A 15301-nucleotide genomic window follows, 5' to 3' on the forward strand; every position below is an offset into this window, starting at 1 on the left:
ATGGGCTCGTGGGGCGGGTCCTACATATAAATACAAAGGAGTTTTCAAGAGAAGGAGAGTGAAGACAAGAACTCAGATGGCAGAGGTGATTGATGGGAAGTCTCAAATCCACACCGAGCCAGAGACTCAGTTGGTGGTCTTTCTTTAGAAAAGAAGAGTATAGAGGAGGGATCTAAAACTTTGATGGGAAGTTCAGGATGCTTGTCTAGAAGGAAAGATGAAGAGGCAAGGAAGTTTGCTACTTGAGGAAATAATTAACAGAGCTGTAGAGGTTGGTAAGGGGCTTGGGCTGTTTTTTTTTGGGGGGGTGGGGGGGAGACGTTTGCTAGAAAAGCTTTTGAGGAGTTTGAAAAGTGGAGGAAAGGATGAAGACGGTCATAATAGGGGAAGGCAGAGAGAGCTGGAATGAGGGTGGTGATGGACAGGATGGAGTGTTTGAAGGGGAGGATTGTGTAAGGGGTGGGTCTCATGATCTTTCCAATCTTCTGTAGATCTTAAGTGGGTTATGTAGTTGGTGTTTCTGTTAATCTTTTCAGGTTGTTGTAGGGATCAGATGAGTAAAGTTGTGTTTGAAATGTCTTAGTTTTCTTCTCTTGGGTGATATCTTATCACCTTCCTCGTTTACTTCATTTCTTTGTTATTTTTCAAAAAGCAAAAGGATTTTGGGAGGAGGATTGGTTGGGTCTTGGCAGGTTTTTCGAGTTATGTCCAAGACTTTACAGGCTGAGTCAAGGGAATGTCTCTATTGCTGATTGCTATGAGCTGAACCAAGGAAGAGAAATGTGAAGCCTAAATTTTAGAAGGCCTCTCCTTGATTGGGAGGATGAGGAGAGCGCGGAGCTTTTGGCAAAATTATAGTTGGTGGAAATTCAAGCAAAAAGTGATGTGAGAAGGTGGAAGGAAAGTACTAATGGTGTTTTTCTATAAAATCTCTTTATAAAGTCTTAGCAAGAGATCAGGTGGAGAAGTCGGATGTCAAGGGGATATGGGGGGCACCAATCCCCTCCCCCCTCCCCCAAGGGTGGAGGCTTTTGCTTGGATAGTGGCTTTGGGCAGCACTCTAGCCCAAGTTCATTTTACAAATAGAGGGGCTCAATTGGCAGGAAGATGCTATCTTTGCTTAGCTAAAGAAGAGAGTGTGATGCACCTATTTTTTGGCTAATGTTTCCTGAAGTATTTATGAGGATACTACTTCAGTCTCTCTACTCTTGATATATTGAACCCAAGAACCCCAAAAGATATCTTTGGTTGCTGGTCTACATTGAGGGGAAATAGGAAGGAAAAGATAGTTTGGAGCTATATCCTTTTGCTATTTGCTGGGAAATTTTGAAGAGAGAAATATAAGAATCTTTGAAGGCCTATGAAAGCACAGGGATCAAATTGTTTTCTCAAGTGGAAAGAGATTTAATGATTGGGTCCTGATTTTACCAGAGTTTGATGAAAATTTTGATTGTAAATTTTGGTCTTCCTTAGAGTTAGAATCTGTGAGCTGACTTCTTTGTATATTTTGTTTTATGTTCTGTATGGTGATTCCTAATCACCTCATGGATGTACTTTTCATTCCTATTAATAAGTTTTATTTCTTATCAAAAAATTATTATTTTTTGTTTGTTTACTTATTTATTTTGCTGACTAAAGCTTATAGCATCATTGATATGCTAAAGAATTGCCATGCCAAGTATCAAGTGTTGGCATGGCTAGACCTTTAAATTTTTAAGGATCCTTGTAACATTGCCATGAGTATCATGAAGGTGGAATTTGGAAAAACCCCAATTTTTTTCCTCTTGTGATATAGGGAGGAAAGTCTTTAACTTCTAGGATAACATATTATTTGTCATGTGACATTTTATATGTTATTCTAGGCTACCGCTACATGGTCCATTTGGAAGGAGAGGAATAACTGGATTTTTAATGATAAGAGAAGACCTGAAGAATTCGTAGAAACCATCAAGTGGAGGGTAGTAAATTGGGTAAAAGCACTGAAAATCTTTGAGCTGTTTTTCAACGATGATTTTCTAAAGGGCTGGGCCGGCTGGCAGCAGGTGGCAGATTCTTCAATAAATCACCCATTTTAAGGGAATGATCTCCAGCAGCCATATACCATTGGAAGCTGATTTTTGATGGTTGTGGCATTGGAAGTCCAGGACCTGTAGGAGGGGGGGGGGTGTAAGAAATGTAAATGATAAATGGGGATTTCATTTTATATTCTTGGGACCAATAGGAGTTGCAGATTCTACAGCAGCAGAGTTGAAAGCCTTACTTCAAGGCCTACAGATTTTATACAAGGATGAGTCTGGTCGGCATTATGGTTGAAGGAGATTCCTGGGAAGGCAATAGACTCATTAAAGGAGACACAAGGCACATGGCAACACAGACATGATTTGAGGAAGGCTAAAAATGGCTAGAGAACTGAGTCAATAACTACGCCACCAATACTTGAAGGGCCAGGGATTCCCCATAATGTGTAAGGCCTGGATAACACTGCAACACAACTCTTAAGTCAATAACTACACCACCAATACTTTAAGGGCCAGGGATTCCCTAAGGAGTAACAACCAAAGTTGAGCTTGATCAGTTGATCATTCCTTGAAGTGGGGAATTCCATTCCATGGAACAATAACTACACCACCAATACCTATTGGTCCTGAGAAGAGTGCCACCACCACACCCTGATGATTTCTAATCACGCCCCCTATGCCTGCCTTTCCTGGGTTACCAAAAGAACTCCCATCAAAATTTAGTTTTAGTTTGTTCAGTGCCGGTGGCTTCCATTCCTCACTCACAATTACTTTGGGTGCATCTGTTAGTGCTACTTCAGCCCAACTTCTTAAAATCTCATTTGTGGAGAAATTTTTGAATAGCTCCATGGTTTTCACTCAATGTGCAGTTCTGATTTTTATGGCTTCAATCACTTCTTCCTTTGATTTACTTTTTTCAGAGAAAATTCTTAGGTTTCTTTCCTCCCATATAGTCCAGGGGAGATGAGATTAGCATGGGGAGAATGGCTGGTCTCATTGCTACCCCTGTGAAAGCACATATGGGGATAAGGACCAAAGACACCATTGCCGAATCATATCTAGATATTGCTTCTCTTTTGTATTACCTCCCGACAAAACACTCTAGTTTTAGGAGTGGGCAACAGCCAAATTTCTTCAACAGGAAAAGTTAGTGGAGAAAAAAAATCAAAGGGTAGATTGGCAGAGAACATGAGAAAAAGAACAGAAATGGAGGCCATGGAATTCAACATATAAAATTATTTTATCCTGTCCAACGCTATTCAAAAGGACCAAAGTCATCATCCCTAAAATCCCTTCTTAGACCAAAATTCCATAAAATTCCAATAGGGCTCCAAGAAACAAAATGAGCAATGGGCTTATTTTTATAGAAAATAATGCTGCATTCTTGATTTAAACTACAATACAGGATTAGGATACTGCACGATTTCTAAGCCAGAAGAGGCTTTAATGATATCTTTATGAAGATGAAATAAATGTGAAAGAGAAAGAAGAAAAGTAGCGATATGCCGGAGTCTCACTACCTCGACCCAGTACTTTATTGGAGTCTCATTGACCAGGAGAGGGATATAATTGTCAAAAAGCAATCTACATAATTAAAGACAATTATAGAAAAAGATCCAGAATTATCTTAAACTTGTACCATCTCGTTTTATCCTAACAATGCAATTTGATCATGCTACTTATGAAATCTAGGGTGTGAAATCTTGAGCATATTTTGCTTCCTTGATACGTAATTACATATCAATACTTCATAACACATTAGGATAATTTAAGTAGGATGATGGTTGATTGTTTACATTGAGGGGAGTGTGAAATGCATAATTGCTCACCTTGGTTTACTTCTAACATTTGTCATCACAGGACATACAAAGGGCTCACTATACCATATTATACTGTTCTTTTTTTCTTCCGACTACTGTTGTTGTACAATTACCAATAGGTCAATTAACTATTTTTTTTCTCTGCCTTGTTATTTTGTGTGCCCCTTTAGCTTTACAGGATGTCAAATACCAAGGCTGCATTTTGTAAGAGTGCAAATGCAAATATGTAGTGTTCATGAAAATGCAAATTTGGTTTGGTTTTGCATTAATAAATTTTGTATTCTTACCAAACGAGTTTGGTTGTGATGGGTACAAATACGAACTCCAAGATTGGAAGTACAAATATGAACTCCAAAACTGGAATCTATCTTTTTTATATTGACCAACTTATAGTGCAGTTAGCTTCCATTTTTAGGAAGCTAATTTTGCTCTGATTTTGAATGCAAACATGTGAATAAGAACAAATTTACTGCCATTTTCAGTACAAAAACGAACTCCTACCAAATGCCTGCATAACTGAACTGGAGTGCAAATTCACTCCAGTTCAGTGTTTGCATTCTTACCAAACACAACCCAAATGACTATTTTGTTTAATACAGTTTTCTGCCCCTCTTTTGGGTGTTTTATGTTTGCTATTGTATGTGTATGAGCACATTTTCATGAGATGCTTGATGTTATTTCTTTGGTCACAAGGTACAATGCAATGATTTTTGAAGCACTTTCAGCCATCAAGGATCCCAAGGGAGCAGATATTAGTGCTATTATTGGCTTTATTGAGGTAAGGCAGAAATCTTTAGCATTATGTTGACCCAGGCTATCATTCTAAAAAAGAAATGAATTTCATAGAGTACTGGTTTGGACACACCCTATTTTTGATAAACTAGTACATCCCCTGAGTAAAGAGAGCTCTTGTTTTTGTAACCACTGAAGTTAATTAACAGAGATGTTTTCCCTATTTAAACAACCACTATTTGACCTTTTTTTTTTTTTTGATAAATAACAGAGACTTTTATTAAAAGATAATAATAGAAAAGGTACAAAAGGAGGGGTACAAATTCTTAACCCTCCCAGGAAAGCAATTCAAATTACAATGTTGCCCAAAAGAAATTAACTCTTCCCACCCCTTGTTTGGCCAATGAATCTGCCAAGGAGTTGGCACACCTCTTTATCCATAGAAACTTGACTTCCAAATTTTGGGTGAGATGTCTAACTTTCTTTTTTTCATTCAAAAACTTCCAGACTAGAAGTATCCTTCATCAACCAATTTATAGCCAACTTAGAGTCACCTTCCACTATCAATTTTCTGATATTTAACTCTTATGCTCTATTTAATCCTTCCAAGACAGCCAATATTTCAGCTAAGAGAGTCCCCCCATCCAATAGAACCAGAATACAATGCAGTAATTCGACCTTCATCATCCCTAAAGGCTCCCCCTATACCTGACAGAGCTGGATTTCCTTCACTACTACCATCAAAGTTTAGTTTAGTGAAACCTGAAACTGGAGGGGACCAAATTGGTTGGGATACATACTTTCTTGGAGCTGACCAAGCCACTTTTTTCCACTTCCTGATGATGTCTCCTTCTGAGTAATTTTCAATACTTTGCAAAGTTTTAACCCAATGGATCACCCTTATAGAAATCAGTTTAATGAGTACACCCTTATTTCTTTCTTTCCCATGAAAGGTCTGTTGATTCCTTTCCTCCCAGACTGTCCAACATACAGCTGCTCTTACATACCTCCACTGAAATTTCCCTCTCTTCTTCAGCCCCCTAATAGTAGTAGAATGAAATAGGCTTTGTACATTTGGGGGAGGGGTCCACCTGCCACCAAAAAGAAAGAAAAACCAACACCAGATTTCTGAAACAAATGCGCAAGAAACCAATAAGTGATAGCAAGTCTCACCATTCTTATTACAAAGGATGCACCAGTGTGGGGATAAACACCAACAAAAAACACTAATCAAATTACTATCCCTCCTAAGGGGGTCAATAACCACCCCCTCAAGGATATTTAGCAGGTCAGCAATGAGGTTCAGTTCCGGTTCTCCAAGGGCCCTTCTAAAACCCAAATTCCAATCAATGGTTGAACTAGAGGCGGTCAAAACAGTGGAGACTGGCTTATTTTTAAACTGTGATAAAGATTACAAGGAAGGGAAAAGCTCTTTTAGCGGAGCGCTTCCCACCCAAACATGATCCCAAAATTTCACGCGGTTACCGGAGCACATATGATACCTGATTAGAGGAAGAAAAGAAGGAAGTATGGCATGAATTGATTTCCAAGGAGAAGCTCGCGTAGCCCTAGTTGAAACTCCATAACAGCTATACTTTGGTTTGTCAAAGGGAGATGTATCCAACCTTTTTAAATAGATACATGTCGAAATATCTACATCATATCATTTGATCTTTTGATTTTTAGAACATTGACTTAGATGCTGTGGCTCAATCTTTTGCTAGTTATCTGGGTTGCTTGCATGTTATGGTGCCCCTTGAATTGTCCATTGTTTAGTGTCTTTTGAGACAATCCTAATGACAAAGTTAGTGACAGTCAAAAAGCTTTTTGGAGGGAGATCCAAAATTATTGTTTGAGAAATTCACTCATTAGCTGCTTATGTTTTCTCAAGAGATGTGGACTTCAAGCATGTTCTAGTCTAAGAGGCACACCATCTTTTTGTATTTGATTCTGAACAAATGCTATATTTACATGTGACAAGGCCCACAACTGCAATTTCATGAATGCAGCCATCATCCTCAATGAAGTCCAGTACTCCAATCCTAAAGGTCATTCATTACCCAGTGCTGATCCTGGATTGAATATAGAACTAACCTTGGAGTAACTGCTTTCAGACTCAAACTACATTCCCATGTTTGTCAGCCCGAGATTTCACCATTCTAAGAAGCAAACGTCCCTTGATGAAATCCACTCCTCTGATGGTTAAAATTACTGCATTAAAAAGTTCATTCTCTTTTACTTGATACCATTTTATTTCTGGTATTCACCAAAATAAGGAAAAAGTTTCTTTAACCAGTGAAAATTCACGGATGCTACCAATCCAGCTTTTGTACATTAATGTAGAGGTGGTTCAAATCAGCAACCAGCAACCACTTTCCATGCATTATGTTTTCCAGGATTAGGAGCACACTTTGGATGGAACACTAGGGCATCATGGATCCATTTATCATTAGCCTCTTATGCAGATTTATAATCAATCACTGAACTAAATGTTGTTATTTAATTACTCATCATTTGTGAGGTTGAAAAGATGATTTGTATATTTCATGCTTTGTTAATATTTATGCAGCAAAAGCATGAGGTGCCTCAAAATTTTAGAAGGTTGTTAAGTTCAAAGTTGAGAAGGCTTGTTGCACAGGAGAAGCTTGAAAAGGTGATGGTTTTCTCTGTCTCTCACTGCAACATTTTATTTACTTTCAGACCATGATGTGCTTTCCTCTTACTATGCACTCCACCTTGCCATTACATGTGTGACTTGTTCTTGGTTGTGTCTTGTTCCATCATATATTGTTTAGACCCTTGTAATCCAGTTCTCTAGATTGTACAGCAGTGCTTTGCAAACGGTGTTGCATGAATACTGACACAGGAGATGAAACCTGATGCATGTCCAAGAGACTGACTTGGAAAGATGAGAAACATGGACATTTATACGGAAAAATATATACCATTAAAATAGTTTACACTTTTTGAATCCTATCATTATATACCTGCAAACAATGTTGCCTTTCTTACTATGTAATGTTTGATATGGAAAATGGCATATTCATCTTGTACGTTACCCGCTCATTTATGTCAAATAAGCCAAGAGATCAAAGGAATGTTAAATAGAAGTATCCTCAAGAATCTATGGAGTGTTGGACCTTGTTGCATGTCTGACATGAACACATCATCCATTTAGGAGAGTCCATGTAAAACTGATTTAAAGTTCATTGAATGCTCAATTCTCTCTGGTAACTAAATACTTTAGCTACACTGCAGACCTTGCATTTTTTGGTGTTAGTAGCAAGTTCTACAAAATTAATGATCCTTGCACATCTGCCTGGTAGCTCTAGGTCTTGTTTAGATGCTTAGATATTCCATCAGGAATCTGTAGGAAATTGTCTGGGCTCTGGATGTACTTTTCTGGTTTAGTTTCACATGTAAGTCTTGTTATTATTGAAAGGTTGAGCAGTTATAGATGTCTCAAATACTAAAGGTTGACTTTTTGCTTTGTCTTTTAGTGAATAAAATCAAATAGTAGAACATTGAAGGGTATAGTAATCTATCAAACTTCAGCTTCAGCAACTAAGGAGCTCAAACCTCCTTAAATACCTATTACTAAAGGACAAAGACACAACATATATTTCAAAGGAAAAAAAATCAAATAACAAGTGCAGAAGTCAGGAAGAAGTTGCAGTAATGTAGAGAGGGAAGAAGAACAGAGGAAGAGAATGAAGAGAAAGAGCATTCCAATCGTGGGTCTCAACCTGAGATCCCACTAATTTATATAAAACTCCTCAAACTGAACATAATTACAATTCTGCAGTCTAATTTACATAAACCCAGCCCAGTATGGCATAGTTTCTGGAAATCTGGAATCATAATGCTATACTTCCTCCACAGTATATATATTAGTCCATTAAATGGTCAAGACCCTTGTACACGAAGGAGCTATATAATGAGCATACAAGATAGGTAATGGGCATACATTTCTTTACAAGTACAAGATGTCTTGATAAATATCTACTATAAGACAACCAATGGAGTGATGCTCCAAACCACTTCCCCTTTCCCACTGATTCCTGCTAATTGCAATTCCTGTAACAGCTTCAACATCAAATCTGGAAAGTATCCTTTCCATCCAAAAGTTGCCAAGACCAATTCCCATATCACTCTTGAATAATCACAGTGCAGGAATATGTGATTTGAGGATTCATTTACTAGGGTGCAGATGACACAAAGTGTACTGTTTGATCAACATTTAAGCAATAATTCCCATCTCGCATATTCAAAGTGTCAAACCACTAGTCCACCCACCTTTACCACTCAGGTTGCTCCATTCCTCAGTGGAAGCCCAACATTTTTCCCCTTTTGGAGGTTGAAAGTAAATGCAACCACAAGTAGGGAGTTATGAAGAAAAGCAAGGTTGTCGGTAGAATGCTTTACAGAGTAGTGGAAAGGGATGTTGACAATATCTGTGTTAACTGTTTCTTTATCTTATCTTCTAAAGTTTAATTGAAATGTAGGTTCAGAACTGCTACAAGATAAAAAAGGATACTTCATTCGGAACAAGGACACCAACTCTAAAACAAAAAGACAACCGACCAAGGCAATTGCAAAACCCTGGATTCATCACATCTGCTGACACCATAGAGGAAGCTGCACTTGCTGCTGCCTACAAGATTGCTGATGCTGAAAACAAGTCATTTGTGGCAGCTGAAGCAGTTAAGGAGGCCGAGAGGGTTTCAAAGATGGCCGAGGAGACTGATTCATTGCTACAGCTAGCAAAAGAGATATATGAACAATGTATTGCTGGCACTTCATTTCTGCTGTTTTCCATAATTTCTTCCATTTTTTCCTTGGATGATGATCCATCATTTTCTTCTTGATACAGGTTCACGGGGTGAGATTGTGCTCATGGCATAAGCATTGGTTTAAGGCATGATTAAAGTAGTATCTCTTGTACTTATTCTTCATAGTTATCTTTTGCAGATGATTTTTGTGTTACTTTTTTTTTTTTTTTCTTATGGGGTGTGTTGTGTTCAAACATGAAGCTTTGTTGCATTCCACAAGCCGCCAAAAGGACAAAAAGTTATATGTCAAAGCCCTAGAAACCCATTAGCATAAACCATGTTTAGAGCCCAAGAATTCAACTTGATTCCAAGGTCGATTTAGTCAAATCTACTTGATGGCTTGTTAGTCAACTTAGTCAAGAAATAGTAATTATAATTATGATGTTGGAAATTTATTGCAGGAGCAAATTCTCAAATTTATAAAGTAGTTAAGATATGAAAATTGATGGCACATTGAGTGCAGGCTAATTTTTTTCCTAGATGAATTGACCAACTAGTTTATTTACAGAAGATGAGTTGTTAAACTGTTTGCCCTCAAAATTCAATTAAGTTGAGTTGAATCAGAAAATACTTTTCTCTTTCTCCTTGTGTGTTTTCCATGATGGACATGTTAGTGAAGGCTTCACTAATGTGGCTGTTCCATCCTTCAGAGTCAACAATGACAACAACACAACCTCTTTCTCCTCAGCAGAAAAGTGAGAAGTTCGAGATCATCATAAAACCTACTATCTCAATATCCCAAGCCAAAATGCTTAGGCGGTGTTCTGTTTATGAATTAACCCTTGACCTCTTTGGTAGATTTAAATTTTGAAATATTTGAAATTTTTCTACTTGGAATTGTAGTATTATTGCCATAAAAGCATCAAGAATGGTACTGCTATCACACCTCAGCTGTTATTAACAAGAGTTGCAACTAAAGAGAAGGAAACCTAGTAAGGTCTCTACCTGCTTGCAGCTTGCAGCCGGGGGCTTGGAATCGAATCCCTCCTCCCTCCTTCACTGGGATTTAGAAAGCATCAGTGGATATGGACTAATACTCATTCTATATGAACTGAAAAAGTAAAACAAAATAGAAAACTATATAAACAAATAATTAATTAATCATTAACATTAGTATTTTTTAAGTTTAAAGAGGTTTAGTGAAATATGAACGTTTTTATTCTTGTAGCATTTTTGAACATTTCTGAAGCTTATTGCAGTGAGGTCATGTTTGGGACTGCTTAAGTTAAAAATAAGTGCTTATTCGAATAAATACTTATTTGCATTTGGCACGTTTGGTAGTCTTTTTCTCTAGTAAGCACTTAAAGAAGCGTTTGTGACTATTTTGTTTTTCATCTTCTTTCAAATTTTCAAAATATACCCCTATGAAAGTACTTTTATTAAATTATTTTTATAGAAACACTTGTGGAAGTACTTTTATAAAATTCAACCAGGCATAATTTTAAAAGTGGTATTTTAAAATTCAATTAGGGATAATTTTGAAAGAAAAAAAGTGCTTATTGTATAAGCACTTGAAAAAATCTGAAAATTTGGGCTTAAAAAATAAGCCCTTATTTTTAAAATAAGCATCTATTTCAGATTTATTTCCCAAATACCAATAAGTGCTTAATGGTCCAAATAAGCACTTATTTCGAATAAATACTTATTTTTAAGCACTTTCAAACATGGCCTAATTCACACTTCACATAAGATATCGAGTATTGGTGTGTTTGATGCATTTGTGGGATTCATATGAGTTCCTTTCCCCTAGCGTATTTTACTCAAACTCCTTAAAGCTTTATAGGCTTTTTATTTATTTATCAATTGTTTTTGTTCTTTATGCTTTATCAGTGACTTTGAAACGTACATAAATTGATGGAAGAGAACAAATAAAGAAGCAGTTTATCGTCAACGAATATATTCTTGTTAATCTACCAGAAGAGTTGGGCATTAACAAAACGTGCTGTCAATATCTCCAGTCCACAGTTCGTCGACTTTATCTCTATATGCGATTCATTAATCCATTAGACTCGGTATGAGAAGGTGAATATGTATAATGTAAATAAGAAAAGGTTTTGCACTGTATATGTTTGTATTTGCATTCTTTCTTATGGCTGTTTGGAAGGACTATAAATATAAATATGTAGTGTAAATATATATATATATATATATATATATATATATATATATATATATATATAATACAAAATACAAGGTTTTGTATTATATATATTATATTTGTACTTCTTCCAAACTAAGCCCATCTGATATTTAAATTTGCACTCTTCCCAAAATGAGCCTTTAGGGTCAGTTGAGAAAGAGTACAAATACAAATATGTACAATATAAATATATGCAAAATAATACAAAATACAAGATTTGCACTCTATATATTTGTATTAGGCTCAGTTTGCTTTTGCACTATATATTTGTATTTGTACTCCTTCCAAACTGAGCATTAGGCTTAGTTTTGAAGGAGTGCAAAACTGCAAATACAAAATGTAGAGTGCAAAATCTTATATTTTGTATGTATTTGCATTGTACATATTTATATTTATACTCTATCCATACTTGGCTTTAGGAAATATGAATCTAATTTGATGTGGAACCCCGTTCAGTTTGATTAAAATCTTAGTCCAATAAATTTTTATTATTTTATATATATAATTATATAAATACACTAAAATTATTATACATATAAAAGGTTTTTAAAAACATTTAAATTTTTTGATCATTTTAAACACAATAAAATAATTATGGATTAAATTTGAATTCGATCCAAAATCTGACATAATAATTAGATGCAGACGCAGATATAATTGGATCTGGAAAAAATCCCTGATTAGGATTTTAAATTCATGAACCACTAATCAGGAATTTAGGATGCCAAATGCAAAACGTCGTCTTCACATTAACTACTAAATGACATTCACTAACCTAAAATGCAACTTAACTGCCAAATTACTGCTGAAACCAATGGCAAAGTAATTGAAGATATCCGTCACCTCCACCTCCAGACATGGACGTGTTAAGATGGAATACCAAGGCCTCTCATTGGATATAATGACAGAATTAATGCCCCACCAAATAAGGCAGTGCAGTGTGGTAACCATATAACAATGAAGGCATAATGAAGCATTGAACCCCCTCGATGTGGTCAATGATCAAATGATAATAACATCATTAAAATGAAACTCGAAAATGGATTTTAACCTCGGATTCCAATTTGTACGAGCTATACATCGATGACACAGCCCTGCAAAGTTTGAATAATGCTCAAATGCCTGACTAACATGGCAATTATCACCGATGGCGTTACTTGCATAAAAAAGAAGAGCAAATTCAAGTTGAGAATGGTTAACATGGCAATCCGCATAACATGTTGCGAGTGTTTAGAAACCTCCAATAGGGAAAAAGAGATTTGCTCAATACTAAACTAAAGCTAGTGGGCTAATAGAACTTAATTACTCAATATTGATTAGAAAGTATTGTCTCTCAAGATCTTGCCACTGTTTATGAAGTACGACAAGATATAAATGATGGTAATTCGGCTTTAGTTAAGTAATTAAATAGAATATTGGAAGGGGGGGATAATAAATTGTTTATGACTAACAAGAATGACTTTCTCATCAATTGTTTAGATGATCAGGAACACATAAGCAAAATACAAATTGAAACAAAGGCAACATACTAATAGAAACAAACCCACTTTAAGGCATTATCAAAATTAAGCTAAGCTAGAAATGCTAGCCTAAATATTATGCAAGAATCAACTACTACCATAAAAGACACAAAAGGCCTCCAAACATACAATTCCACCTCTGGCAAGCATGCATGTATAGACTGCAGAATGAAGTAAGAGACCAAGCACCCCAATGAAAAGTGAAAATGAGAAAAAGGAAAAAGTTTTTCATATTTCAATCTTATTTCAGTTGTAGCTACACATTTGCTCAACATTCCAAACTCACCTACGCACAGGCTATAAAAAGTCACAAAACCCTGTTGTCTCACATGCTCAGTAACATCTTTTTCCTAAATCATGGAGAAAAAGAAGCACGGCTATGAATGCAATCCACAATGGTTCAACAAAAACAGCCAGAAATACTTCCACTAGTCCATGCAATAAATGAACTAAGGTTCAATGGAGCTGAACTACAAGAGTACAAGCCCAAGTTCCGATGGTTTCAGGCTGTGTCTTATCCGATAGTTGTAAAGATAGTAGTGAAGTTGGCCATCACCAGGTCCAAATTTCAATTCCTTCAGAAAAGATTCATTCTGCATGACATCTAATGCATTGAAGACATCATAATCCCTCTGCTTTGCCACAATAAGTGCATCATTCATCAACTGAAGTAATGGCGTCTGTGTAGCAACATTGTAATATGAATAAGCAGCCTTCAAAGTTGAATAGTTCTGGTTACCAAGGATGGATGATGGAAGGGTGTAGAAACTGCAGAAGTCAGTAATCTCGTGGGTCTCGGGGCTCTCAACCACATAGCTGTCCACAACATTCTCATTTGGTAGAAGCCAATGTTCAACATCATTCTCATCAAAATCTGGTGCAACAATAAACTGCTTCAAGTAGTTCCTAAGCAGACGGGTAACTGCAGGGACATCACGCAGCTCCATTTTTCTGAAACCAGGAGTAACAGTTGAATCTGGTAACTTGTAAAGCTTTATAGTTCGACTTATTGTCATCCTTGCACCAAGCCTAGAGAAACCAACATCAATAAGTTTCTTAGGATTTAATGACCTGTGCCAATATTGGCAGGTCGATATTGGTGTAGGAAGAACTACCCCGGCTGTATAAGCTGCCTGCCAAATATTCTCCAAATGAACCCTCCTGGTAACCTCCTTAATCATGACGGGTGCGAGCCTCTTTGATCTAAGCTTCTTATGAACACACAAAAAATTAATTTCAGCCATGTTAACAACATCATCACGGGCCCTGATCTTTGCAGGAACACCAGTAATGAAGGCTACAAGCTTCTTTGAGACCTTGACACGAACACCAATGTGCCAGCTTTTGTAGTAGCCAGGAGGGCGAAGAGCCCAGCGCAGGAACTCCTTGGAGTAATTGAATCTGAACATGTTCTCATCATCTTCAACATAATTGTTGGTAAGAAGATTGTATACCTCAGTACAGGTCTCGTCATTGTCGATGTCGCAAGTGGTCCATTCATAGGGACCTGGAAGGTTGTAAGGTTCTTGCTTGACTTCAGACAAGGGCGTTGGAGGTTCAATAGGACCTTCAGGTAAGCTTGTATCTCCAAGATCTTTAAATTGCCCAACAGGTTGAGTTTCCCAGAACTTATGTCTCTTCCCCAAAGAAAGCGATTCCTGAACCTTTCGGGCTAGGGTTTCAATCGAGTTTTCGTTCTCAGGAGCTGAATTTGCATCAGGATTAGACTTCGAGTTTTTGCTGGGAGGCCCGGATGATTTATTGCTATCAACCATTGCAATGATCTATCGACAAAACTGTAATCTGTAAACAGGCAGACTAACAATGAAATCCTACTTTGTCCCAATAGGATCTAAGATAACAACTTTGGAATAAAGGAATTCAGAGGACAGTAAAAAAATGTATATCCTTTTCACCGATCAAAGCAATGAAGATTAAATAAAGTCCTAAATTTCCGAATTCTTTTAAACGCGACCATTTCAAAAAAAAAACAAGAAAAAAAAAAGAGAAAAAATAAAAAAAGCAGAGAACAAAACAACAGCTGTAGAAAAGATCTGCAGAGACTAATAAAACAGAGGCACAATTAACTCCGTAAAAAGCAACTTACAAGATTTTGAATAGGCTTTGATTTTTGCACCTTGACCCTATAGCTTCCCGCAAGTGCAAACCGAAGTTCAAATCTGTAGAAACCAGAGAGAAGTATTTATTTCTGTTTCTTTCCTTTTTCTTTCACGTTTAA

At 36.8% G+C, this 15301-nt stretch overlaps 1 protein-coding gene and 1 pseudogene across 2 annotated transcripts in view; one reads left to right on the forward strand and one right to left on the reverse strand.

Moving 5' to 3' along the window:
* The window catches only part of LOC148846900 (Homeodomain-like/winged-helix DNA-binding family protein), a 40891-nt gene extending 31038 nt beyond the window's left edge, over positions 1–9853 (forward strand). The window contains exons 3-6 of the mRNA XM_088949157.1: positions 4532–4616; positions 7140–7223; positions 9076–9355; positions 9444–9853. Of these exons, the coding sequence (XP_088805283.1) occupies positions 4532–4616; positions 7140–7223; positions 9076–9355; positions 9444–9475 (481 nt within the window). The 3' untranslated portion in view covers positions 9476–9853. The remainder of the gene's footprint in view (positions 1–4531; positions 4617–7139; positions 7224–9075; positions 9356–9443) is intronic.
* Positions 9854–13269: 3416 nt separating this feature from the next.
* Positions 13270–14837, reverse strand: LOC148846901 (glycylpeptide N-tetradecanoyltransferase 1 pseudogene; annotated as a pseudogene). Its single transcript, XR_016100983.1, has one exon. The product of XR_016100983.1 is annotated as a glycylpeptide N-tetradecanoyltransferase 1 pseudogene (transcript).
* Between the last annotated feature and the right edge of the window lie 464 nt (positions 14838–15301).

This window comes from Nelumbo lutea, chromosome 6 (genome assembly GCF_056320005.1).
Source record: "Nelumbo lutea isolate HS-2025 chromosome 6, American lotus-T2T, whole genome shotgun sequence".
NCBI classification, from domain to species: domain Eukaryota; kingdom Viridiplantae; phylum Streptophyta; class Magnoliopsida; order Proteales; family Nelumbonaceae; genus Nelumbo; species Nelumbo lutea.